Source organism: Poecile atricapillus, chromosome 10, assembly GCF_030490865.1.
Source record: "Poecile atricapillus isolate bPoeAtr1 chromosome 10, bPoeAtr1.hap1, whole genome shotgun sequence".
Lineage (NCBI taxonomy): Eukaryota > Metazoa > Chordata > Aves > Passeriformes > Paridae > Poecile > Poecile atricapillus.
Genome location: NC_081258.1, coordinates 17422173 through 17447615, shown reverse-complemented (window position 1 = coordinate 17447615; position 25443 = coordinate 17422173). Strand labels below are relative to the sequence as shown.

The 25443-nt window shown below is 41.6% G+C and overlaps 1 protein-coding gene across 2 annotated transcripts in view; it reads right to left on the bottom strand.

Moving 5' to 3' along the window:
* CMIP (c-Maf inducing protein) overlaps window positions 1–25443 on the bottom strand; it is a 131617-nt gene that overhangs the window by 11646 nt on the left and 94528 nt on the right. For both annotated transcript variants that reach the window (XM_058846104.1, XM_058846105.1), the window contains exons 4-14: window positions 22670–22831; window positions 21469–21510; window positions 19264–19326; window positions 17732–17812; window positions 14328–14431; window positions 13685–13789; window positions 12535–12888; window positions 5046–5111; window positions 3935–3961; window positions 3437–3485; window positions 1887–1994 (exon numbers count right to left, since the gene is read on the bottom strand). In XM_058846104.1, coding sequence (XP_058702087.1) covers window positions 1887–1994; window positions 3437–3485; window positions 3935–3961; window positions 5046–5111; window positions 12535–12888; window positions 13685–13789; window positions 14328–14431; window positions 17732–17812; window positions 19264–19326; window positions 21469–21510; window positions 22670–22831 — 1161 coding nt within the window. The remainder of the gene's footprint in view (window positions 1–1886; window positions 1995–3436; window positions 3486–3934; window positions 3962–5045; window positions 5112–12534; window positions 12889–13684; window positions 13790–14327; window positions 14432–17731; window positions 17813–19263; window positions 19327–21468; window positions 21511–22669; window positions 22832–25443) is intronic.

The following is a 25443-nucleotide window of genomic DNA, read 5'->3' as shown; positions in this document are numbered from 1 at the left end:
GCCATTGTACTGCTTTCTCTTTTGCTCAGTTTTCCCTTAAAGGAAAGAACGGCTGAGAACATCCCCTGAGGGACACTCCTTTGAGTCCTTGAACTGACAAAACTGTTCTGCAGACTCTCTGCAATCTCCAGAAAGCACCGTGTGATATCACATAGTAACGCCTATGGCAGAAATGCAAAGCCACTTGTACAAGTCAAATATGTCTCTTCTCAGAAAAGAAGTTGGTCACATTATTTCCAATGTAAAAGCCTTAGAGACTAAATGCAGGGAAGTCTGGGTTCCTAGAAGAAAGTCTTATTTCATAGCCCAGATGGCTGATTCACCATTTGCTGCAGAGCACTATGTAAGAATTTGCATTTTCCAACAGCCTAGGCAGGAAGAGCTCCATTATATGGACTCAACATCAGCACTACTCTACAATAACCTTGTAAATACTTTCTGTGGCCCCTGTGGCTCATGGCACTGCCTGCACTATGTTCAATACTGCTGAAAATATCACAACTATGCCACGATGAGGTCAATTCTATGTGAAGCATGGCTTCATTACCAGCAAGCTCTTTAGAAAAACAGAAAATCCTTTTTTCCTTAAGCATCCATCAGCTCAGGTGGATGCTTTAAAAATGTGAACCTCCAAGCCAAAAGGAATTTAATTTCATGCAGTTTTCATTAAGTTTTTTTAGAGGTTTTCTTGAGCAATGGAAAATACTGACACTGACAGTAGAGTAACATTAGGTGCATCTCAGAACAGGGTGTTTTTCCAACTTTATGGTTAGTCGTTAGCAGCTCTTTAAGTATTTATCAACATCCTTGCAAAGGGCACAGAGTACTGCATATTAATGTGTGTTAGCATTGTGCTTTCTCATGCACACCCTCTCCTGATGCTCATAAATATCTTGAACCACAACATCTCTCAGGAGAAATGATATAGTTCTGGAGAAATTTTTTTTTCAAAGATAAAAGACAGATGAACAGTGAAGAGGGGTGAAAGCTTTTGTAAACACTCTTCTTCCATTTTCAGTTTCAGAGGTATCTGATCCATCTGAATTTAAGGGTACAGACAGACATCTATGTTCTTTATGTCCCAAAATGTTCAGCATGTGGGAGATTGTGGGAGATGCACAAAGTGTAGAAAGTCACTTCACTATGTAACCAAAGCCAACTTCAACAAATGTTTTCCCCCTCACCAGGGAAAGGCAGTAATATAATTTCCATCTTACTTGGTACATGGAGAATTAATACAGAGACCTATGTGACTTGACACAGGCAGCACAGGAAGACAGTGCTTAAATCACATCACTGATTAAAACCTGCTATTTTCTATCTAGCCCTTCTCAGAGTTACAAAAGAAATAACTGCTGGAAATGGAATGCTGGTTTCTAATTACACCTCTTCACAACAGTGTAATTGGGCAGAGACACTGATAACACCTTTTTAGACCTATCCATCCATCCATCCTTTGATTAAGCCAATGTAACTGTTGGTTTTAAATTCCAGGGTAGCCTATAAATGTAAACTATAGGTGTGGATGTACAGAACAGTCTCCCAGTATTTCATGTTCCCTGAGAGATTTTTTTATACAAAGACAGATATTTATAAATACAGAAATACATACATATGCACAAGCATGGTTTGTGTATTACACTACCAGTGAGAAAACATGCCAAGGTTCAAAAAGAAAACAGTAACGTGCTAACCAAACTGTGACTGCAAGGGAGGTTGATGGATTTGGTGGCAGAAAGATCTGGATTTTCTGGTGAACACTCATGGTTAACAAAAACATGATTTTGATAATTTATTTCTGGACAAAAACAAGTAAATCTTATTACTACCAACTAGTATTAGTTACTGCAAAGAAGTTTCTGAACTCCATCACTGCAGACACGTACCATACTGGCAAAGAGCTCTCCATCATCGTCACAGGCCACTCCCCCAGGGCTGTAGAGCTGGAACCAGCCGTCTTTGCCAGCCCTCACACTCAGCAAACACGAGTGGACCTGCCAAGAAGTGAACACATTGGGAAGGTTACAGTTCCTGCCAATAACCACCAGCATCTCCCACACCGGGCCAAAAGTAACTGCATAACCAGGGACTGCTGGAAATTTCATGGTCAATATTCCAATCTGCAGAGCTGCAGGCCAGTCTCCACTCCCAGAATCCATTTTTTCAGTATAACCAAGAGGGAAGCTGCATCCTCCCTTATTGCATGGCCCTTTTCATTCTCTTTATACAAATCAAACACAAAATGGCTCAAATCTAGAACAGCTCCTTTCACTTGGAAAAAAAACCACCACCAGAAAACCAAACAAAAAACCCCCACAAATTTCTCAGCTTCTGTCATTTTCCCCCTGTCCTCCCAGCATGTGTGTCTATACATCTGATGTGATCTGCATACCAAATGTGGTGGCTGATAGCTTGCTCATTCCAATCATTAACAATTCTTATTACTCCTGCTCTAACAAAATTTGACCAGAGTCGGGGTGAAGGAAATCCACAGGGAATACTCGACATAACACAAAATAAGGGATATATAACACAGAAGCTGCATTGGAAAACTGGCACCAGTGAGCAACCATTAGTCTAAATTTGGCCCACTGAAGATATTACTATATTTAGTCCCACAATTTAATAGAGAAGTCATAATTAAGCTCTTTTTTCTTTTCTTTTTTTTCCTTCACTTGAAGAAACAGATGTTCCATTTCAATTTTTGAGGTGTGTTTGTGTGTGGGAGGTAAATTCTTTCCTTTGGGCACAGAATGCTAGTGGCAGATGAAATCCTGGTGCCATTCTAGGACAAGAAGGTCTCTTCTGACAAGGGTAACTACTGCTCACAAGAGCTAAACCCATAAAAATGAGGATTCTGGGCAGTGATGATACAGCTTCACCCACAGTTTGAGGGAGCTTTTTTGGCTTTGATGCCAAAAGAAAGAATAACTGTGGATGAGAGGTTCCCTCTGACTCAGCCAAAGCTGATGATGCTGAGCAGGCTCTGAGTGCAGCTCTGAGGCTGCAGCGACACTCTCACCCCAGTAACACACCTCCCACCCCTTTCTGCTGCCAATTCATGAGAATTACGGTCATTTGCACACAACCTAGCTGAAACACAGCTACATAAAACCTGTTATTTTGTAAGCTGCGTGGATCCATGGATTTTGCTTCCCTCTTATTTTTGTATGGAAGATGAAAAGCTCTGAGAGAGAGGGGGAAAATCTTGCTGGTTGCAGTTTACTGCAGAACAAGGACACCAACTGATGCCAGACAAGGAGGTGACAACACATAAACCTTACACATAAACCACTCTGAGTGGCCACTACTCCTTAAGAGACTTAGGCAGGGTAAATCCACGCTGTGTTTTGGAACAAACTTAAGGAGAAATCTGAACAAGTGCAGCTGCAATCCCTCCAAACTAGTACTCTGTGTAAATTGCCAACAAACTCACTTCTTGCCTCGGGTCTTCTGCAAATCTCTGAATCACATATTTCAGCTCCCTGAAAAAAATAAGCGTAAGGAGGATAAGAATCAGCAGTTGCTGGTTGCACTATTTGCACAAGCATCACATTTCTTTTGAGTAACACCTAAAATCATATATATATTAATGTATTTTAGAGAGAAACCAGTTAAACTTCTGCAGGAGGGAAATATGATGCCTAGAAGTGATTACCAAGGACAGTATCTGTTCACAATAGCCTAGAAAATGTTTCAGAGACGTGCATTGACAAACTCCTTTGTAAATTCTATCAGCACTCAGTGGCTTTAGTCCTTGGGCTCCTGGCTAGCACAATAAATCACAAAGAGAACTTTTTATTGCTAACAGAACATGCCTACAGCCCTTCACAGATAAAAGCCATTAGAGACACAATACTGAATAATGCATCATTGCTATTATTGACTAGTACAAGCATTTATTCAATAAAACAAAGGAGCCCCAGAAACTTACTTTGTGAATTTCTCATGTGCGAGAGCCCTGAAATTTAAAACAGAAAACAAAAGAGTATGAGCATCTGAGAGAAAGGAGAGAAGGGGGGGAAAAAAGCCCAAAAAACCAAACAAGCACTTTTCAGTTCTTTCCAGATAATAAAAGGACTTGCTAAGCAACAGCAGCACATAAGACAAAAAAAAAAAAAGTTTAAAAAAAATCAGCTAAAGCCTCTTTTATTAACCTAGGGGGAAAAATTGCTTGGAACAAATCTTGTAGCTTTTCTTGAATGTGTTAGACAAGGCTCTGACTAACATCAGTGGGAGCTCTGGGTCAGAAGAAAGTAAAAAACTTACAGTACCATTATATAATTACAAACAGAGGTTTGCCTACCTCCGAGAGCCAGGTGTATTCTTTAATTGCAATGCAGTTAGGGTATGGTCACAGCTAATTAGCATCATTCATCACTAAAGCAATTAATGGCCATTTTGTCAAGTGCCTTGCATCAAGGTATGGTTTACAGCTCCCCCAAGACTCACGTTTGACTTGGGTAATGATGTCTCTGTTACCTATCTCCAAGCTCTCACTGTAGCCCAGGTAACCTGGCATGGAGGATTAGACCTCTGTGATTCAAGACATCAGGTCATTAGGGGATGTGATAAGCCACCAAATTGTACAATTACAGGTTGTAATTTTTGTCCATGGAGGTCTGCACTTTATAAACACCACTGCTCATTAATAGGTTTCCGAGGGAGCTCGGCTGATCCGTAGGGCAACTTCTTCATTTAACGCAAAATACAAACGACAGGAGTCTCTGTGACGCCAGTAAAGCATCCTCCTCCACTAAATCTCTCACTTTGCTCTCCTCCTCACCAGCTTTCCTTCCCTTCCTGTCTGCCTGTCTCTACTTAACCATATTTCTTTTCAGGATCATCTGAGAGAAATGGGGAAGGAAGTTGAACATGGGGAGGTCTTCACATCCCTCTGCATCAGCCAAAATCAACTTCAGTTTCTAAATCAATACCAGAGGCACAAAGCTCCCATTACCACCCCTTTTTACTTGACGTATGTTTCACCATATAAAAACAGTAACAAGAACAAGCCAGTAAATACTAAGACAGTGCAAACTCACTCCTTGGGAAATGGGATAGGTTGAAGCAAACTGGCCAGGGCTGGTCTCCAGTCATCGTAGTCTGACCTGCAAAATGAACATTTTGTTAATAGGTTACCAGGTTTTAAGTATAGTTCGCCAACAGTTAGTTCAAGGAGTTAAAAGCTTTTTACTGTGGGCACCAACAACCTTTCTGTTTTACTGAAGCACACTCAAAATCTACAGTGACATTTCCCTTTCCATTTTCAGCACATTCTCCACTGAGGCACAATAAATCTGGTATTTACAGTGACCTCCAGAGAGGCCTTCTTTATGTCAACTTAAAGACATTTGCTGTTTATGAAACCTGTTGACATTTAATCACTAAGTAATACTTTCATCTAAGCTGGTAGAGCAATTACCAGGCCACTGCTATTTTGAGCTCTTCTCTACATTTAACTGGAATTTTTCTTTGCTATAAGGCATAAGCCCATTTGTAAAAACGAAGTTACCCCTAAATTCATTTCTGACCCAAAACCCACCCACCAAAGCCCAGACCTAGGCTCTCAGTCCCATTAGGAACAATGAGTACAGACAGAAGTTAATCTCACATGGGCTGAAACACTGCGGGGTGACTAGAAACAATGTAGAAGAGCCTGCCACCTCCTCTTAGTGCTGCTACCTTTTGGATTTCAGTGTTAAAACCCAGAGTATTGGCTGCAGCTTACTGGAAACTTGGCACAAAAGTGTGGTGTGTCTTTGGGAAGGAACGAAGTGTAATGTTCTCAAATGGACAGTATCTACTGATAGCATTACAGACAGACAACATATGCACAGGAACTGTTCCAAAAGAATGCAGTTTTGCAAAGGGAAAGTTCTAGCTCAGAGAAATTGAAGATGGATGCATTTCCAAAAGTCACATCCATCTTTCGAACCACATAAACCAGAAATACCCATAAACTAGTAACACACATGATGTTGGACAATCCACAAAGGTGTGTTTACAGAAAAAGAAACTTTAAATGCATGAGCAGGGTACTCTTAAGAAGCAACATGCAGACAAGTTTTACTTGAATGGAGAATCATGATGTAAAAATCAGCCAGGGAAGCAGTTACCACTTGCAGTATATAACACTTGCCCAAGAGCAATATGAGTTCAGCTCACACAAATGTGTGATATGTCACGCAAGCAACCAACCCATGAGGACCACTGTGACCTGACAGAGGTTTAGTGTACTAAGAAACAGAAGGACACGTGTGAAGTTACAGTAATCCAAAAAAGAAACCTTGTGCCCGTTCCAGTTGTGCTAGAATCCAGTGAACCTAATTTTCTCCTCCATGAAAAATTCTGTTCTCAGGTCTAAACTAGGGGCAACTCTGAGACAAGGGGTGTCTCACAAACCTAAAGTGAGTGTGAGTCAGTGGCAGCAAGAGCACTTTGTGATCACATATTCGTAAGGTTCTTTCCAGAGACAAAAAGTCCCTCACCTGCTTAACCACTGAACAAATAGGGAAGATGATCAACTCTATTTAATGTGTCAGAACAGCAAGACATAAAGCAGGACTTCATTACAGGGGTTGTTTTTCCATTTAGTCGGTGTAAAGTGAATATCATGACACACCTGAGGATGGGGCTTGTAATATAAACTGAAATAAGGAAAGGAAATCTTTGACACAGCATCTGTAAGATGAGCTTTCTGGGTTCTTTCAACAAAGCTTTGATTAATTAAAGCTATCTACAAGATTATCCATTGTTTCTGACTTATAGACATGTTGAATGGGTTGGTGACACAGAACTCTGTGTTCAGGTTCAGCTAAAAGTCTCTTGTTTAAGTACCAGGTGTCTGTAGGAGAGAGCTGATGCAACCTATGTATAGCTGCAGCCCTGAGAAGTGCCACAGGTCTCACCACACAGCCTGGCTCTCACTACGTTTGTCAGGTGTGAGAACAGAGTCCAGACATTTTATTTTATTTAAATATGCATACCCTTTAGAAATTCCTAGCTGATTTTATTCTAAAAACAACACATTTTTTACTGGTAGATACAAACAACTCTAAAAGCAGATTTTTGAGCAGGAGAGACTCAGAAGTCAAAAGACCAAGTTAGAAAATTTCAGAGGTGCTAATGGTTCTTCACATCACACGAGACAAAGCACCTACAAATCTTTTCTAACAGAAGGTTAGAAGCTGAGACCCACTTTGAGGCTTAGCTCCTATGACATCTCAGGCTAAGTGTTACACCACTGAAGTTCCTTCTTGAGCAATCTGGAGAGTTGTGGTTACTAATAATATGAACCAATCAATTTTTCATGGCTGAGCTTCAAAGGAAATTGCAAGAGTAACAAAAAAGTTGTTTTGTAACAGAATGAAACTGCAGACAGAATGGGACAGTATCACTCTGACTTTTTTCAAAGTTGGGGAACAGGGCAGGTCTGTGAGAGGGCAGTGAAAATAAATCAGTCTGTTTCCCCAGGAGGAGTAGGAAGAAAGAAAGAAAGAAAGGAAGGAAACCGTCTCCTATTGAAATATATAAAATTTGGTTGTGTGAGTGGGACCTGAACATAAAATCTGCACAGCCTGTAATCCCTTCAATCTGAGCTAGGAAACATGAAACAAACACAGCACAAGAATAAAACTAAACTACTTATTAAAAGCCTACGGTGTTTCTCCTCCTCCCACCTATTCCCTTTTCAAAAACATTTTCCTTCTGTCTGTGCTCATCTCATCTGCACTCTTCTTTCATTTCAGACAGTTGCTTTTTTCTTTTTTTTTTTCTCCTTCTCAGTCCATTCAAAGCTCCAACACAAGACTGAAGTGTTTGATGCATGGAAAGAAAGGGAGATGGATTAGTTCTGGTTGCAGTTAACAACCACTGCAATGAGCCAGACAAAGAGGCTGGGCCAGGAGAAGGAGGGAGCACAGAGCCACAGGGAGATCCTGGGACACCGCCTGTGACAAACTCCCTCCCCAGCTCTTCAAAGGGCACTGGGCTCAACACTCATCACACAGCTCCAATCCCAGAACTGGCCTTAGAAGAGGGGGACGACGACTCCCTGGCTCTGATTTTTGCAGGATTTGCAATTCTAGGTGGGCAGCACAGCAGCCAGGCTGCAGCCTGACCTGCAGGTTCCTGGGAATCGTGGGGTGGTCACAGAGCCAGGCGGTGACAGATCAGAACCATCACCTGCCACTGCACACAGCCTCCTTCACCCTGAAACCTGTCCTAGGGGACTGGCCAGAGCACAGAACAACCAAATTAATTAAATAATCCCCGACTGCAGTGACATTGCCTCGGGGCCATCATCGCTCTTGGCCTGCCAACATAATACATTTTCCTTCCCCGGGATCACCTTTCACCAAAATGAAAACCTGCCCGCATGTCATGTGCGGCACAAACAATCCAAAACATACGAGCAGCCCAGGGCAACCTCGATAAACATGATATAGGATAATCCACTTGGGATATTCAGAGCATGCCACTGACCTATTGGGGAATGCAGAGCAGCCAGGGGAAGCTCCAGTGGGTGCTTGTGTTTGGAAAGCCGTGGCTCTCATCTCTGAGACACTGCAAGCCCCAAGTCCTTGTTTTTTTGGAGGATAATGAAGAGACAGAGCAACTACTTAGAAGCAGCTTGTTCTCCAGACTGAGCAGATTGACATGGTAACCTCTGTTGTCAGATAATGTGACCATGCCCCCAGACATTTACCTGATCCCTTCTTTCCCGGCTCTACGTTTAACTCTCTGAATTGTATGGCCTGAGGTTTAGCTCAGGGTGCCAGGGCAGGCTGAGAAAAAGCCTCATCAGACCCCTTGTCAATACAAGGCACAAACCTGTTACCTGCAAAACAGTAAGGTGCCTTTTCATGCTCAGCCTTCTTCTGAGATGGGCTTGTTTGGCTTTTTCAAAAGAAGAAAACTTAGCACCACTGAAAGAGCCTAGAAAGGTTCTGCCCTTACTGCTGAGAACAGAAAGGGGCTCTGCTGCTCACAGTTGGCATCAGGAAACAGCAACACAAGGTTGCCCAAAACAGGTTGTGACATTGGCCCCTGAGAGGGGTACAAGTGTCTGGACATCTGGACGGACTCTTGCCACTACAGGCAGCCATGGAAACAAAAAATAACACAGACAAAGGGTAACAGCTTATGATACAACACCAACAGAGCTTCCCCAAGAGGGGTCTGCTCTCACAACCAGTTGACCTTACTATTTGTTGACCCAGATTTCACTGCAGAGACAGTTTAAGTGTCTCCTCACCCTCTGGAACCAGTGGGGTCCTTCAGGTGAAAGAAAACTTTAAGTTCTCCAGCTCAAGGAGAGGACACACAGCCCCTTCTAATGCAACCTTCTCTAACCATGGCTGTCCTGCTCAGGCACAAGGCTGTACAAGACATTCCCAAATGCATGGAAACATTAACAAGTAGGAGCTGGGCAATGCTGAGCTGTTCTTAGAGCCCCTAATTTAATATGATGAACAGAATTTTTTCAATTAATTTAGGGCATTTACTACACACCAGTTTAAGACTCATAACATTCAGAAGGCATTGGCTGGTGTCACTAACACTATCAGAGTCCAGAATGAGTTACAGAATATTGACACAGAAGTTTGGCCCACTTTTGAGTGCAGGACCAAAATACTGTGTTACCCTAGAGAATGCATCTCCTTTAAAATCTGCCCAGACTTTGGGTCATCTGCCAAACATCTTTAAAAATAATGATTTTCTATTTTCCTTTAGTATGCAATAGTTGTGTTTTGTTACTCAACTACATTAGAAAAAGGGTCAAAGATGTCCTAGGTGCTGTAAGAGCCCCACAGACAAACTTTCTAAACTGCCCTTTTAGCTTTCTGTGCAAAAAGTGAAGTATTACAGTGATTGCTAAAAAGTGTCTTCATCAATACTAGAAGTGAGTGTTTCCCCCAAAAAGTAAGCACTGTTTAAGAGTTAGGTGAACAACAAAATGTCCTTTATTGAAGCTACTGTTGAGAATTCTTATTTGCTAGACTTCCAATAATTAAAATTTGCCTAAATAAATTACTCCCTGCTGCCCTAAGTTAATTATGTAAAAAAGATATAATCGCTGGTGACTCTCTTGTTTTGATGATGATACTGAGTCAGACACCTAAAAGAACAATCAAACTCAATGCTAAGCAACTTATTTATGTTTGGCTTACCACTGTTATTAATAAGAACATTATTTTACTGGATGCCCGCTGAGAGCTCAGCTCCTGGATAGCAGTTGTTTTATAATTAATGTTTTCTTCCTACTGGCATGTTCTTCAACTCTCTTTCTTCATATTCTCAGATTTTCAAAGTACAGTAATAGTATTTCATGCAACACAAACCCTTTGTTCAAGAGTTAGAGCATGAAAGTAATCAACATCACAACACCATTATCTTGTATTTTTGGTAATAGCTACAAGCCCTTCTGGAATGGTTTTCCATCACTGTTTTTGGCATTTAAAAAACAACATTGAAAATCTTTACCTGTATTTTACAAATAAGGAAAATGAGGCATTTAAAAGTGAATTATCTGAAACCTCCCAGTGAGCCAGTGGCAGAATCAGGAGCAGATTCTGCATTTCAGGCATCAAAAAAATCAAGGGATGAACAAGAATGGAAGGGAACTCAAATGAGCGGAGCTACAGCCACGGCTCTGCCTTAGCAGCTGCCCTTTATTCTCACAGGTTGTGATTTCCCAAGCAGGGTACGGGCTCTGGCAGACACTCTGAGGAGAGCTGCACCAGTTTTGTGCAATCACTGGTCCCACACTGTGCACATCCTGTGGGTTTCACCTTTCAGAACGGTTGTACAAGCAGAAAAAGGGCCCAGAGCCGCCCCACACCTACAACACCTCTAACATTTCATTTTCCCATTTTCATTGCTGCTGCTGAACAACTTGACTTTTAAAAAGATAGGAAATGCATCCAAAATATGGATTATTTTAAGGTATGGAGAGAAACGAGTTCTTTGCGTAGCAAATTAAATGGGAATTGGGACCTGGCATATCCAATGTTTAAAAGTGGAGAGACTGTGAGGAAGAACATGCCCGTTTGTGAATTTGTTTATAAGTGTGTGTCAGCTGCATGATGAAACCAAAACCGTCAATGCTTAGTGAGTCAGCATCCAAACCAGCATCAGGACTGGGAGAGTGCACAGTGTTTATGGAAAACAGGGAGAGTCAAGGGGACAGGAATAAATACACGATGTGTTTAATGTAGCACCTGGGTGCATGGAGACTTAGAAACCCCCAGATGAAGCAAACTCAGATGCTGTGCTTTTTTTAATACAATAATTTTTAAAGGTAGAAGAACCTAGGCCACAGGGAAAAAAAAACATACAAAATTAGCCTTCACAGCAGCTTCCTGCTCAAGAATCTAATGGGAACAGTATCTGGTATTCACTTGTCCTGTCTCCAGTTTTGAATGAGTGCTTAAGTAATTGCGAGTCAACTGTGCAGTGAGTGGAAGAATGATGCTGCAAATTTGTACTATGTATTTTGAAAAAAAATGAAAATGTGGGACAAAACCTTCACAAAATCCTCCATCACAGCAGTTTTGACTTTATTTTATTCCTTGAGAATGTAACCCCAGATGTGCATTTGTCTGCAGTGTAGGCACATGCTCATGGTTTACAGCAGAGTCCAGATTTCACCCACCATGCGTTGGATTCTAAGTAGTTCAACTATAACTTCATTAAACTTTAAACTGTTTAAAAGAATTAATGTAGAAGTTTAACAGTTTGCCACAAAACATACTGCAACTCAGTATCAGAGCCAGCTGTCAAAGTCAACAAAGGTGTTTTACTGCACTTCTATCACTCCCATTCTGCAGCTCCCCTTTTCTGTTATTCCTTTTCACTTATTTATCCAGAAAAAAACCAAGCTTTTCCTGAAGAACATTTGCCTTCATATTCCTGTTTAAGATATTCAGATTTGACTGCCAGGAATCACCTTGCCACCATTTTGTGACAATTTGAACACCTGGGGCCTAATACAGATCCATTGTACCAAAGCAACTGGACAGAGACCCCACTTTAATACAAGCAAATCTGAATAAGCCATAAAACTTCTACAAGCACATGAAGAAAGAACATCTAAGTGAACAACAATAACCACATCCAACTCCTGCTAAAATCAGGGCAGTGCCTATCACTGCACAAACACTGAACCTAGCATAGACCTGCCTTTTCTAGGTCTATGTACCTAGGAGGAGACAAATGGGTTTTTTAAATTTATTTTTGGTGGGCAAGAACAAAAGCAGAAACCACTGGCACCAACATCCCATCTTCTGTAAAATGCCTGAGGCTCACTGTACAAATAAGCTTTCCATTTTCATCTTCCTAATGCTATTTTTAGAACATCTTGGCAGTGCCAGATGCCTCTTTCAAAGGCTGGACTCTCCAGAGCTGGAGTTAAGATTTATAACCATGTGCTGGCTAGCCACAGATGTTGAAGACAACAGGCCTGTGGGAAAAGCCCCCCCCACTGTTAAGATGACATTGTTCTAAAAGCTGTTCAAAATAGTCACTCACAGCATCTTGAGTATTTCCACGTAGCAGCCCAGGATCCTGTCTGCCTGGGCACTCAGCTCGATGCTCATGGTGCTGCAGGTGGGGCTGACCATCAGGCAGTCGATGAGGTTGGGCTCGCTGTCGTTCCCAACGCCGGCCGTCATCTTCTGGTTGGCTGTGTTGTTGCGCTCCACTTCCACGTGGATCTCGTTGGAAGTGACAATAACTGGTTTGAGACGGGATTCAGTCAAGGTGGCCTCCTGAGAGACCAGGTCAGGACTCGTGTGAAGAAGGCGGAGGGGGAGATTGGGCTTTCGGTCACACTGCTGCTGGCAGCCGTTCCGAATTTCCTTCAGGCTTGGCGAATTGTCCCGACTGAATTTTAAGAAGAAACAAATCATTTCAGTAGACAGACATACCAGCAGAGAGCGGGAGAGAGAGTGCAACACTGAGAAGCCACAAGTTTTTGCAATTTCCCACTGCCTTTCACCCCAGCCCACTGGATAGCTTTCTTCTGTGCAGTTGGATTACTGAAATCAAAAACATTAAAATGCTCCAATAGGACTGTTCTGCAGCCCCTATTTGACAAAGATTTGAGCTTTTCATCGGACTAATTGACAGACCAGTTTAGTCTAAAGGTGAACTTTTCTGTCCAAGTCGTGCAAAGCTGTAACAGAATCCATGCCCAAGTATGTATCTGGCTATAGTACATGCCCAGACATTTGTCTGCAGCCCTCGTGTCTGGAATTTGTGTTGGACACTGAGCAGCCCCTGTCCGTGCTCTACCATGAGGAAAGTCAGATAGGCATAAACAAACAGGAAACATAACAGAGGGGAACCCTCAGTGTCTACTGGAAACTGGCTCATGTGTCAAGAGCTGCAGCGTCTATTTTGCGGCAAGTGAGGAATCAGATTTTCCACAATAACGGAGACAGTGTTGTGAAACCAGCTCAGGTTCAAAGCTGCAGATACACAGGGATTTACACACAACCCCTTCGTCAAGGTCTCACCCCTGCCTTTCCTCACTCCCTAAGCACTCCTTGGTGAGTAGCAGGGAATGAAGGGTCAGTTTCTTTCAGGTTTTCTAGCACTCCCATCTCACGCTGACCTTGCTTAGCGGTGTTGTGGGTTTGGAAGGCAGGAACACGGTCAGCTGGGAATTCATACTGACCTGTTGATAAATTCCTCGTAACAGGAATAAATGGCAGCTAAGCAGACAGCTACGAGATTTGGCAGGACCCTGGGATGTGGGCACTGTCCTGTTGGACCATGCATGCTGAAAAAAAACAAGATTATATCATTGTGAGGAAGATTTCTGTGGGCAAAACCAGTCAGACAGAATGAGGTGACAGACCTGGATAGGCACTCTTAAGGGATCTTCAGAAGGGACATAACAGAGAGATTTTTAACCTTGTAAGTCCAATGGTCCTATTTATGAATCATCAATTTAATTGATGGGGTATCCCTAAAGTCCTCCCAAAATCTCACACTTGAGTGAGCATTATGAGCTTGAAAGTTAATTTGAATCATTCTGCAGAGGCTTTGAGTCTAAACATATGTGAAGAACATACACACAGCAAAGTCCATTTGCTTGCAGTGTGGAAGTAGGCAGAAAACTCCACATTTATCTGAAAACCAACACTTTGAAAAAGAGACTTCAGCAACACTGCCTGATGGACTTGATTTATTTGCTATTTGCCAGTACCAAAAAGCACCAGCTACTGTTAACAGCCAGTAAAGCAGGGTTGGGAGAAATAACACACCATAGCATGGACACAGGATTGGAAATATAGCATAAATTAAATGTAACTAACCTGTGAATAAACTTCTTCACCACCTCCATTCCAGCATTCAGCTCATTCAAAGACAGAATGTACTCCTGAGTAAAGAGCCGCAACCGAGGGCACTTCCCAAAATCCTGTCCAAGAAGGAGAGACTCGGTGAAGATGGTGAATGCACATCGAAACTGTGGGTTTTCAAAAGAGACCAGCTCAAACACAACTGAATTCACATTGCTATTATGCTGACAAGCTTCAAGAGAAGAGCATCTCTGCACACTGAAGTAATATTCTGTACCCACTAATAATGAAAGTGTTTTCAATCTCTTCTTTCCTTTATACCCACTTTGAAAACAAAGTTCTGTATCATGAAACAACTAAAACCAAAAAATCTCACCTACACTTACATTTGTTTTGTACTTTTCACTTAATATTTTGATTTTGAAACACCGTTTTTTGTTTGGTGCTTTTGCTTCCATGCCTAACTGCAGATTTCTAGAAATAAAACTCAAAAAATATTATATTTCCATGTTTGGCATGGACATCTATTCTGGCTTTAGAGAAAATATTTTTGACATGTTATCAATAAGCAATCAAGTATAAAACCAGAGATCAGTTTTTTTTCTCCAGGGATTTTACTCCAGCTACACTGTGAATTTGACAGGTGAGCTCAAGAGTCACTTTCTTTAAATCCTGCAGTCAGAGAGGCACCTGCTAACTGAAATCCTGCATCTCCTCACTTCACTTGCTATATTTAGATGTGAAAGAAGTAAATTCTGCTGTCTGGTGAGTGTTATTCCACAGCAAATTTCCTCACATTTACACAGGTGTAACCTTATTACACAGGTGTTGCAGAATTACAGAGCTGAATTTCCAAGTGGGGAACAAGGTCCACTGAGGACAAAAAAGCACTCCCAGCTATCCTTCCAGCAGCTGCCTGTGGAAGTTATCCTGAAAAAAATACATGGCAACTGAAATGTTAAAGAAATGCCACAAAAAGTAATGAACTAGTGGTGGTCTGTAAACGAGATGATAAACACACAGAGCATTGAAACATAACTCATTTTGGTTCCAGGAACTTCTGTAGCACAACCTGTATTAAGATCTGATAAGTTTTACAGCCAGAGAAAACAATCAAAAACTTGAAAACAAGCTCAGGCTGAACAATGTCTCCTTCAAGCCCTCAGTGTCACTCTGCTGGTACTGAATTTCTGCCTGGGTAACTTCACCCAGCAAAGGGACTGTGGGCAATTCCACATCATTACAATTAACATCATTAAACTTTTAACAGCTCCTTCTGGCAGGTGCAAACACACTTGATCCAAGGGCAGGAGACTATGTGTACTTCATAGAACATTTGATTAATTTCATGAACATGCCTTGCAAGACAGTTTTTTCATAAGCAATTTGCTTATGAAAGTTTTCAACCCATCTAGGTGTCCTAACTGAAGTTGGAATCAAAGTCCAAGAGATCATAAAAGAGAATGCCATTGCTGACCTCTGTAAAATAAAATATCTCTCTAAATTTAATATAATGCCCTATCACATACCAAGCACAGAACAATACACACCACCAATATTGTTTGCTAAAAAAAATAAAAAGGAAAAAATAAAGAAGTGCTTATATTCAAACATTTGGACTGAGCCTACAAACAGCTAAAACCCAAAGTCTGGGAGGTTGCTGAGCACTCCTCACACAACTCAGCACACAACAGCCTGCAGTCCTATAATCAGTATTACCACAAAGACAAAAAACCTATCCTTGTCCTTCTGAGATGTTAAAATCAGAGACAAATGAGAGATTCTTTCCCCATTTTCTAGGTTGAAAACTGTAGAGAAAACTTGTTGGGAATTTTCAAAGGCCAGAGAACAAACTGGAGGCAAAAGTGGGAAGAGCCAGCTCAGTCTCCTGCCCCAAGGACTGTACGGGGCCTCCTGAGGTGATGAAGTTTAGTGTCCCCCTAAAGAGTAACTTTATTTATGTGCATACACACACACACACACACACACTCTCTAAAGCACTATTCAGTACTGAAGTCCCCAGAGAGTGGTAAAGAGCCCAAATCCACTCCAATTAATACCTGACACCATAAATTCTCTGACTACACACTGCGGTACAGACATGTTGATTTTCAATCTGCAAATGTTAAGTATGGTAAATATACCCAATTCTCTGAAGCTAACCAAATACAAGCATTACACTATGCATTTAGATTTTATTTGAGACCCCTCAAGAGCTCTGGATGCTTTAAAAAAATCAGTCTGGAATCCAAGAATAACATTTACAGAATATTTCACTGAACACTACAGAATATTCAAAAATGTTTACATGTCTGCAGAGTACTGGCACAGAGCCAGAAATATGACCTTTTTGCCATCTTGGGTTTTTTACCTAGTTCTGTAAACTCAGGGAGCTAAATAATAAGATTGGAAAAATAAGAAATACAAACTGTTTTCTACTGGGTTCATGCTAATCACAGCATGACAACAGATGGTCGCTAAAATTATATGAAAAAAATGAAAAGAAGTTGATTATGAAGTTACAGAGGTTCATCCTTGAGATCACAGCCAAATCAACTGCCTTAAATGTTTTATTTTAATTATTTATTTGTTATTCTTTTTCACTGCATTGTGAAGTAAGACTTCTTCATGTAAATTAAAAACATTGGCAGGAAACTTAATATGCCACAAAAGCTGGAGAGCTGGTAAATACCCCAGACATCTATTAGGAAAGGAATATGGATCATGTAAGAATATTTTCAGAGTTTGGGGAAGGGGAATCTGGTCTATAGGGTGTAAAGCAAAGCAGGGCATTTATTTCAAACACTGACAAGGGATTGATCAGCACTGAGAACAGAGAAAATGTGGGTAATAACAGCCATACAATGACAGAGTACCTAAATCCTGCAATGAAGGAAGGAAGGAAGGAAGGAAGAATAGCAGTAGAAAAGTATGAAGATATTCAGGAAACTGATGTAAGTACTCACTGGACATGAGCCTAAAGAAAAATGGAAACCAAGAGGGCTGGTGGTGTCCTAAAGGAAAAGTGTTGAGGGCCCCAGCTCAAAATGAACAAAGTCCCCATTCTGCTTTTGTTATTTATTTGATTTTAAACTGTTTTAACTGCAAGGATGGCATGCAGAGAGTAAATAAGGAGCCAAGGGCCAGGTGGGAGAGAGCTGGAGCTGCAGATGCAGGCACTGCTGCCAAAAGAAATATCCCTCAAAACATGGCTTTGCTTAGATGCTTTTGAAGATCCCACTGAAAGCTTATTAGTTCTGCACTGCTGAAGTAACACACAATTACATGCAGCATTCACAGTCTGGGGGCAGATTTAGGTACCACAGCACATTACAGGCAACAGAGCAGCTGCTGCTCACAAAAGGTATGGCAGTAAAACTTCTCCAAACTGCTGGAGCTCCCATGGCACGAGCACTCACCATGTTGTGTTTGAGAATCCTCTGGACCACTGGGGTGAACACCTCGATCACCACCATGGACCGCGGGCGCTCTCGGCAGTGCTGGAAGGAGCAACAGGTCATTTTGTGAGCTGCAGAATCATAGAGATGGGTCTCCCCTGCCTTCATACCCCATGCATGGATTACCCCAAGATTAACAAGATCCAAGGGCTAAATTAATCTTTCCTGAGATTAAGGTACTCCTAACACTGCTCGTTCCTATGGATTTGCTGGCATCTAGCAGAAGGTTCCCATGGGAGCTCACAAACTGCAAATTCCCTTCCCTGTCGCCTATTCTTCCCAAAACTCACTGCAATGTACCATTTTGGGGTCTTACTGCCAACAGTTTAAAAAGGAAAGGGACTGGGGATATGGGATAAGGAAGATATGGTCGCACAGGCAGTATAATGCCACAAACCTCCTTTCTCTGGGATCCAGGCTAAAGTGGTGGACCTTGGAAGGTACCAACAACCCATCACAGGATGAAATATATAATCATGATGCATCAGTCAGAGTAATTTAGCTTGGGAAAGACCTCTGAAAGTCATCTGGTCCAAACCCCAGCTCAAGACAGGATTTTATCGTCGATTTTGAAGATAAAATCTCCTTCTCATTACCCTGTTCACTTCTGTTCTGGGAAGTCCATAACCTATGTCCTCTTCTGCAACTACAACTACACACACCCCACCACACACATTTACAGACAATTAGGCGCCCATCTCCGAGAGAGATCAAAGGCAAAAAATCCCAGATCAGGCATAAAAATGCATCAAGTCTACTTGATGATAATAAAAATGATCAAGTCTACATCAGGCTACTGATGACCTAAGAGGGCTTATACAATTGCAAGTCAGAGGAGTTTCTGTAACTTGACTCAATTTCTGTAGGAAGAAGCAGCCGATGAATAACTCTGGATGGGAATTACAAGCAGCATCCAGAATGTTTGACAAATGCATACCCAGTTATCAGTAAGCAAATTTAAGCAGATTTGAAACTGAAACACAAACAGGCCTTGAGGAAAAGTAGAATTTTTAAATCCACAAGGTCTGCAATGCAAAGTACTCCAAAGTTTATGGATAAAGGATACAAAATGCAGCACAATCATGGATTTACCAAAAGAGGATGGGTCCTTATGATCTTCCCACTGCCATTACCCAATGACAAAATACCATAAGGGCTGAGTTACACACATCTGAACACAGGAGCTCCAGTGATTTCTGCATTAGCTGAACACAGCATGCAGCAGGACACCTCTTGTACCCAGACTGAGGTGTGGGAGTCTCAAAATTTTAACTCTCACACAGTATGAGGACAAAACAGTCTGATATACTAAGCATATGATTGTATTTATCATAATGGTTCTGTTCACCATTCTAGTATCATTGCTTGCTGACCAAAAATTAAACTCAATCTGGGCAGGAGGTAAGAAGTTAAAAATAAAAACCAGCCTGTTGCTCAAAGAACTACATTCATATACAACTATGAGATTTCAGAAAGCAAAGCTGTTCTGATACCTTGCAGAAGAATTCACAGAGGTCAGGAGGAGGATGGTTGTTTTCCAGCAAAGGTGCAATTGCCTTTAAAAAGAAAAGGAGAAAAAAGAGAAAAATTGAATTTCAAGGTGGCAACTGGAGAAAGCATATTGCAAGGAAGTATTTTTCTTGGGGGGATAAAAGCTCACTTTTAGAAAAGGACAAAAGCATCAACTGATAAATTAGAGGTGGGCCATGTGTTTATTTTACAAGTAAGCTCAAGCACACCTCTGCTACGAATCCTCAGGAAAATTCTGCTTCTAACTACATCAGTGTAAATACATAAAACAGGCAAAGGAGTGCAATATTGATAATGGTTTAAATGGAAACAGGAGCAGACCAATTGCTTTAGGATGTAATAAAGCAAGGATGAATCTGGCTCACTGTTTCAGTTCGAGTATCTCCCTAAAAGAAATAAACTGAACACCACCACATACACACATCCTTTGTGAAGGAGTTGAAGCTCTTTTTTGTGACAAAGAGCTCACTAAAAGCAACCTAGCACTGTTCTTACCTGGGAAGACCCTATTTATCAAAATCAAGCATCTAACTTTGTAAAAGCTGAGATCAAACATTCCTTTGTTGCTACGAAAACCAATGTGCTTATGCTGGGTAAACACATTAGAGGTCATACCTGCCACTGAGGAGGTAATGAACTTATGCTGTTGTTACTTCCTTTGTAAATTAGAAAATGGCACCAGAATAATATATTCTATGTGGTGGTGCCTTCGGGCTTTTCCACTCTTCAGTTACAGGGATTCCCAGTACCCATTTCAATGTAAGACACTAAACACAGCAGCCAGAACGTTTTGTCTTAAACAACTGAACACCAGATATTTTATCTGGATGGCACCTGGGGTTTTACTAGGGCAGCCTGCTTTGGTTTTTGCTCCTCCTCTCATCTCCTTACTCAACCCTGTGAGTCTGCTTGCAGTGGCTGTGTTTCAGAGACACACACAAACAGGTCAAGAGTAGTGTGAATTTTAACAAGGAAACCCAAGCACACATGCAAAGCTCTGTTTTGGTTACATGTCAGAACTGTGATACTCATTATCATGTGCCATCCTTCTGCAACTGTCCACTCCTCCTCTGGAGGCCAGAGGGGACGATGGAGAATACAACCCCTACACAACCTATTCGAAGAAGCCATCATGCAGAAAAGAGGAATAACACAGGCTGAAAGAACCTTTGGAGGCCACCTGGTCCAGCTTCCCTGCTCACAGAAGGGCCACCTCACATCTTTTATTAAAAAATCCTTTCTCCAAAAGCAACCAGTTGTAACTGGGAGTGTGAACTACCCTTGATTCTAGAATTACATGGAAGATATAGCAAAGGAAAGTAAATGCCACTTCAAAAATTTATCTCAATGGCTAATTCCATCTAAAAGGGAATCTTAAACAGCAGTTAAACACAATTAACACCTACTGGCAGCTACCTGCCACCTTGTTATTTTGCAGAAAGAGTCACAGAGATATGATACTATCAGGTGGTGATGAGGCTCTAGATTAGATTACTGGGAAAATCTGGAAATTACCAGAGAATGAAATTAAATCACAGTGATGGCGAACCAAGTTCCACCTCTTATAAACTGTTGAGATTTTATTCTTTGTTTCACAAGCAACAGAGCTGCCACTTGATTCACTTATTTCTATGTCTAAATACATGTGACCTACAAAAAAGAAAAAAGTTGAAGAGGATATTTTTACAAATAAGTTAGCAGGGTTTTAAAGGAATAACAATTACAATAATCCCTTGCTCACATACCCTCAGCAGTGGGGACATTCTGTATATGGTAGCATTAGCCTCTCTGGAAACTACTCAGCCTAAGGGTTTTATAGGGCACATCTGGAAACGATGGGGTTGGACTATTTAAAGTACATCTATAGATATGGATATTGCTGTGTAGCCTCCTAAGGAGGCCATTTGGAGAGACTGTTAACACTCAACATGCTGTGCTCTCTCACACAGGCTGAGAGAAAGCTTTATTGTAATTCATCTATGAAACAAGAAAAGAGAAATGACAAAGCCACAAAAAATAGACAAATGGTTTTAATTCCCGCCTAAGCTCAGCAGCAGTGGTGGAAAGGATTTCACATTTGCCCTACTTCACTGGGGCAGACAGGCACTTAGAGAACTATTATCAAACAATATAGATTTGTCCTCAGCTTTTGACAGAAAGATACTCACCACAATAATGCTCTCATGGTCTTGAGTGGTTAAGTTGTTGTTCTGAAAGAGTTGAATAGAAGAAAGATGAGTGAGCGAAGAGCACTCTTGAGTTGGTACATCAGCACACAGAGTCCTCAGCTACCACCAGACACAAGCAGAAAGGCTCAATTTTCTGAATAAAAACCATAACATTAAAACCATTCTCCTAAAGGAGGTAGTACAATGCCTGCTCTGAGGAATGGTGCAAGCCTTCATTGCTCCTTCAGCACACAAACATCAGGATGCCAGAGGTCTCAGTTGAAAAAGTAAAGCCAGCAATATGTTTCTTTTAAATGTTTTCTTAGGACAAGCTGTATGTCTCTACAAAAATTATTAAAAGGATTGTTGTGGTGGGTTTTTTGTGTTTTCCAAAAAACTCAGTCAAAATTCAGTTTTCCCGAAATTCCTTCTTTAAACATGGTACCAGGAAAAGCCAATAAATTGACTGGAAGTCACCTATGCTACCACCTATGCAGAAGAGTTTGCTCTGTGCTTTTTCAGCAGCATGATCCATCCAGAGGTTACAACAGTGTGAGCTGCTAAGGTTCTTCACTATTGCAAGAAAAAATAATGGTGGATTTTTTTGCTTATATCAAATCCTTCTGCTATCACATCAGAACTAAGACATGAAAAGCCTGCTCGGCATTACATTTCCAGTCCATGAAAAGTTAAATATTTGAAACAGATATTATAGGAGGAGGAGGATAGAGAACTCTGAAGAAAAACGTTTTTCTTTACCACAATTAGTAAAAATAAAATAGCTACACAATTAATTAATTGGTGTGTGTAGATATATTGGTACAAAAATTATTGGTCATGGAAGCAAAGCCAATGGAATAGAAGTCAAAGGGAGCTTTACCACTGACTTAAGGCATAAGTTAATCCCATGATAAATTTGCTGTAGATAATTAAGAAAACCAAAGAAACAAAAAACCAACTGAAAAAAAACAAGCCAACAAACTCAAGACATATGAGGCTAGTTTTGTTTCTAGAAATCTATGTAACATGGGTCAAATTTTACTTCTCTCCAACAAGTGCAAACTCCACTCAAGTCAGCAGAAGTCACGAGCAGACTCACGAGCAGAATTTTGACAGCCCAAGTTAAAATAAAAACCAACCCCCAAACTTTTAACTGTTTGTCTCTCATCTGAGAGAGCCAGGAGCCCTGCTGAGGCCGTACCTCTGAGAGCAGCTTGGAGACGATCTCCAGGGGTGCCTGGTGGATGGAGTCGTCCTGCAGCGGGGACGTCAGTGCCATGTCCACCAGCGTCCGGATCTCCTTCAGCACCACCTCCCAGCGGCTGGGGTTACTCAGCACCTTCTTGTACTTGTAAATCTTCTTCTGCAAGACATGTGAAAGGGCCACATTGTCACCACCATAAACCTCTTGAACAGAGCTGTGCTTCCTACTGCCCAAGGGGGCTGCTTTGTATTTTGAGTTTTGCCTTTTCTGCTGGCTGAGAACACGTACTTGAAACATTTAAATAGACAAGGAAACCTTTTATATCTAAACTAGTTTCTTCTGTAGAAGCAATGAGAAACCATGATTCTTTTCATTTCAAAATGAGTTTGTCAACTCCAGAGTATCTTTCTTTTCATCATCTCCTCTCACAAACACCTTCTTACTCAGGCTAACAACAGATACCTGCTATTGAAATGTTTCTAAAGTTAAGCTCTTTTTAAGAGATCATTAAGGAAGGAGGGAGAGAGAGAGGCCATTAAAACAGCACTCTTACAGATATTTTATTATAAATGTGAATTCACATTCGGAATTAACTTAAATCAGTTTTACCAAAGCAAAAAAATCTCACAGACTAAGAGGCTTTTTTTTCTGTCTTGAAGGAGCCTGAAGTCATGATGTCACCCTCCAGCTGTAACAGAAGCCAACTCGTAAAGTCTCCAAATCTTCCATACAACAGCATTTCCACTCTCAAGAACAGCATTCCTGATTGCCTAACCCAATCTGCCCCAGTTCCCTGCATGGCCCTGACCACGTCCAAGTAATTTCATCAACTGCCCCATCCACAGACCAGCTGAATAAGTAAAGGACAACTCCTCAGCAGCCATGTGACCACAAACTGCTGGAACAGAAGCTGCTTTATAACATAAAAAACAATCTTTAGAGAAAACCCACCCACCCAAATTCCCAGAGATGGCTCAATGGCACTGTATAAGTTCAAGGAAATTATGGTGAGTGCTCAAAAATCACTTCTGAAAAGAACATGAAGGGCACATGAGAGCCAGGAGGTGCCCCACAGGAGTGTGGAGGCAGTGCCAGAGGCAGGGGAGGAACTCAGCAATGAAGGGACAGTGACTTGTGTTTAGCTCACATGCCCTTCCACTTCCCTCTCTGCGTGAGCCTGGTCCTCTGCAAAAAGGGATGTCGTGAAATATGGACATGTGCTCAGGTTTATTTAACAGCACTGGCTGGGCACGCATCTTTACATGAAAACTTCAGTGTTTTGCACTAAAAATGGATCTTACATTCCTCGGCAGCATTTCCAGGAAAATCACATAAACTGTCCATTTCGTGCAGCTTGCAGATCTCAACTGCACATTTTGGGCTATACATAAATGTAATACAGGCAGGGGACTTTGCACAGGGCCTGAATGCTTTGTTTTGTTTTGGAGCTTTGTGGCTCCTGGCATTTCCCCCTGTGCTTGCCCAGGGCAGCCCCAGCAGGAACCATCTGACCAGGCTGGCTCTCTGCTTATCAGCCACTTCCTTCCCACCCTGCAGCAGATCTACTGCTCAACAGCAAACAGTCACCTCTGCACCCCCACCTGAAACACAAGAGAAGAGAACAATGCAGAATAAAACAGATTTCAAATGCACGGAGTTTGTCAGCATTGTTAAAGGGGGGAGAGGAGAGTGGCACTAGCCTGTCACGTAAAGGCTGATAAAGCAATCCCATTATCTTTTTAATTAAATTCATGCCAAGTACAAAAGCACATTGGCAGTGTAGTTCCCACTTTCAGTGCATTTTAAGCCACTGAAAAGCTAAATGAATGTAAAAACATGCTGCAGACATTATCAAATGTGGCTGGGATTTCAAAACTTCACAGAAATCTTTGTACTTCTGAGCTCCTTGGGACAGAGTGAATCCAGTGGTGATTTTAAGCTACCAGCACTACTTCTACATCACAAATTTCTTAGACTCTTTAGGAAACTTCAATCAAATAATTTAATTTCTCTTATTCACTTAGTGCCTTTATCTAGGGTCTTTATGTTAGACCCATGCCAGCACTAAATCTAAGACAACCAGACCGTTTTTTAACTGGAAACAACTCCTTTCTAATTAGACAGTTTTTAAACTGGAAACAACTCCTTTCTGACTAATTGAGGATACTAAACCAAGCTGGCTCAAGAGATACTTCCAATTTCCTATGCTGAAACTTATTCCTTGGCCCTGAACTGTGAGGAAGTCAAACTCAAAGCAGAATTGGAAGCCGACAAAAATGTGGGGACAGGGGGATGACAGACAACTGGGTTATTGCATCCCTGCCTCTCTGGGCTGTCCTTTTCAGGGTGAGTTACAACTCATTTTCAGAGCAGCTCTTTCAGCCTAAGGGGAAGCTGCTGAAGGAAACTCTTGCCCAACAGGACGCTGCTCAGACAACTCCACCACAAATATCCTTCTTTCGCTGTCAAATCCACTCTTGCTTGGGGTGAAGGAGGAGCAAGGGAGTTTTTCTTTCCCTTTTAGAGATGTCCATTAAAAGTCAGAATTCTGATGATGCTGATGTCTGTAAGAGGGAACACAGCAGGAGCTTTACCCGTTGCCACACAGCAAAGACCAACCAAAGCTGCTGCTCAGGGCAGGACTCAAAGGGAGCATCAGGGAACAGCCACCTTTGCAGACACACCAAGCCTGCTGCAAGCACAGAATCCAAATTTATCAGTGTGTGCTTCACGCTTCGAGCACGAAGGACTGAGTGGCACTGACAGACTGA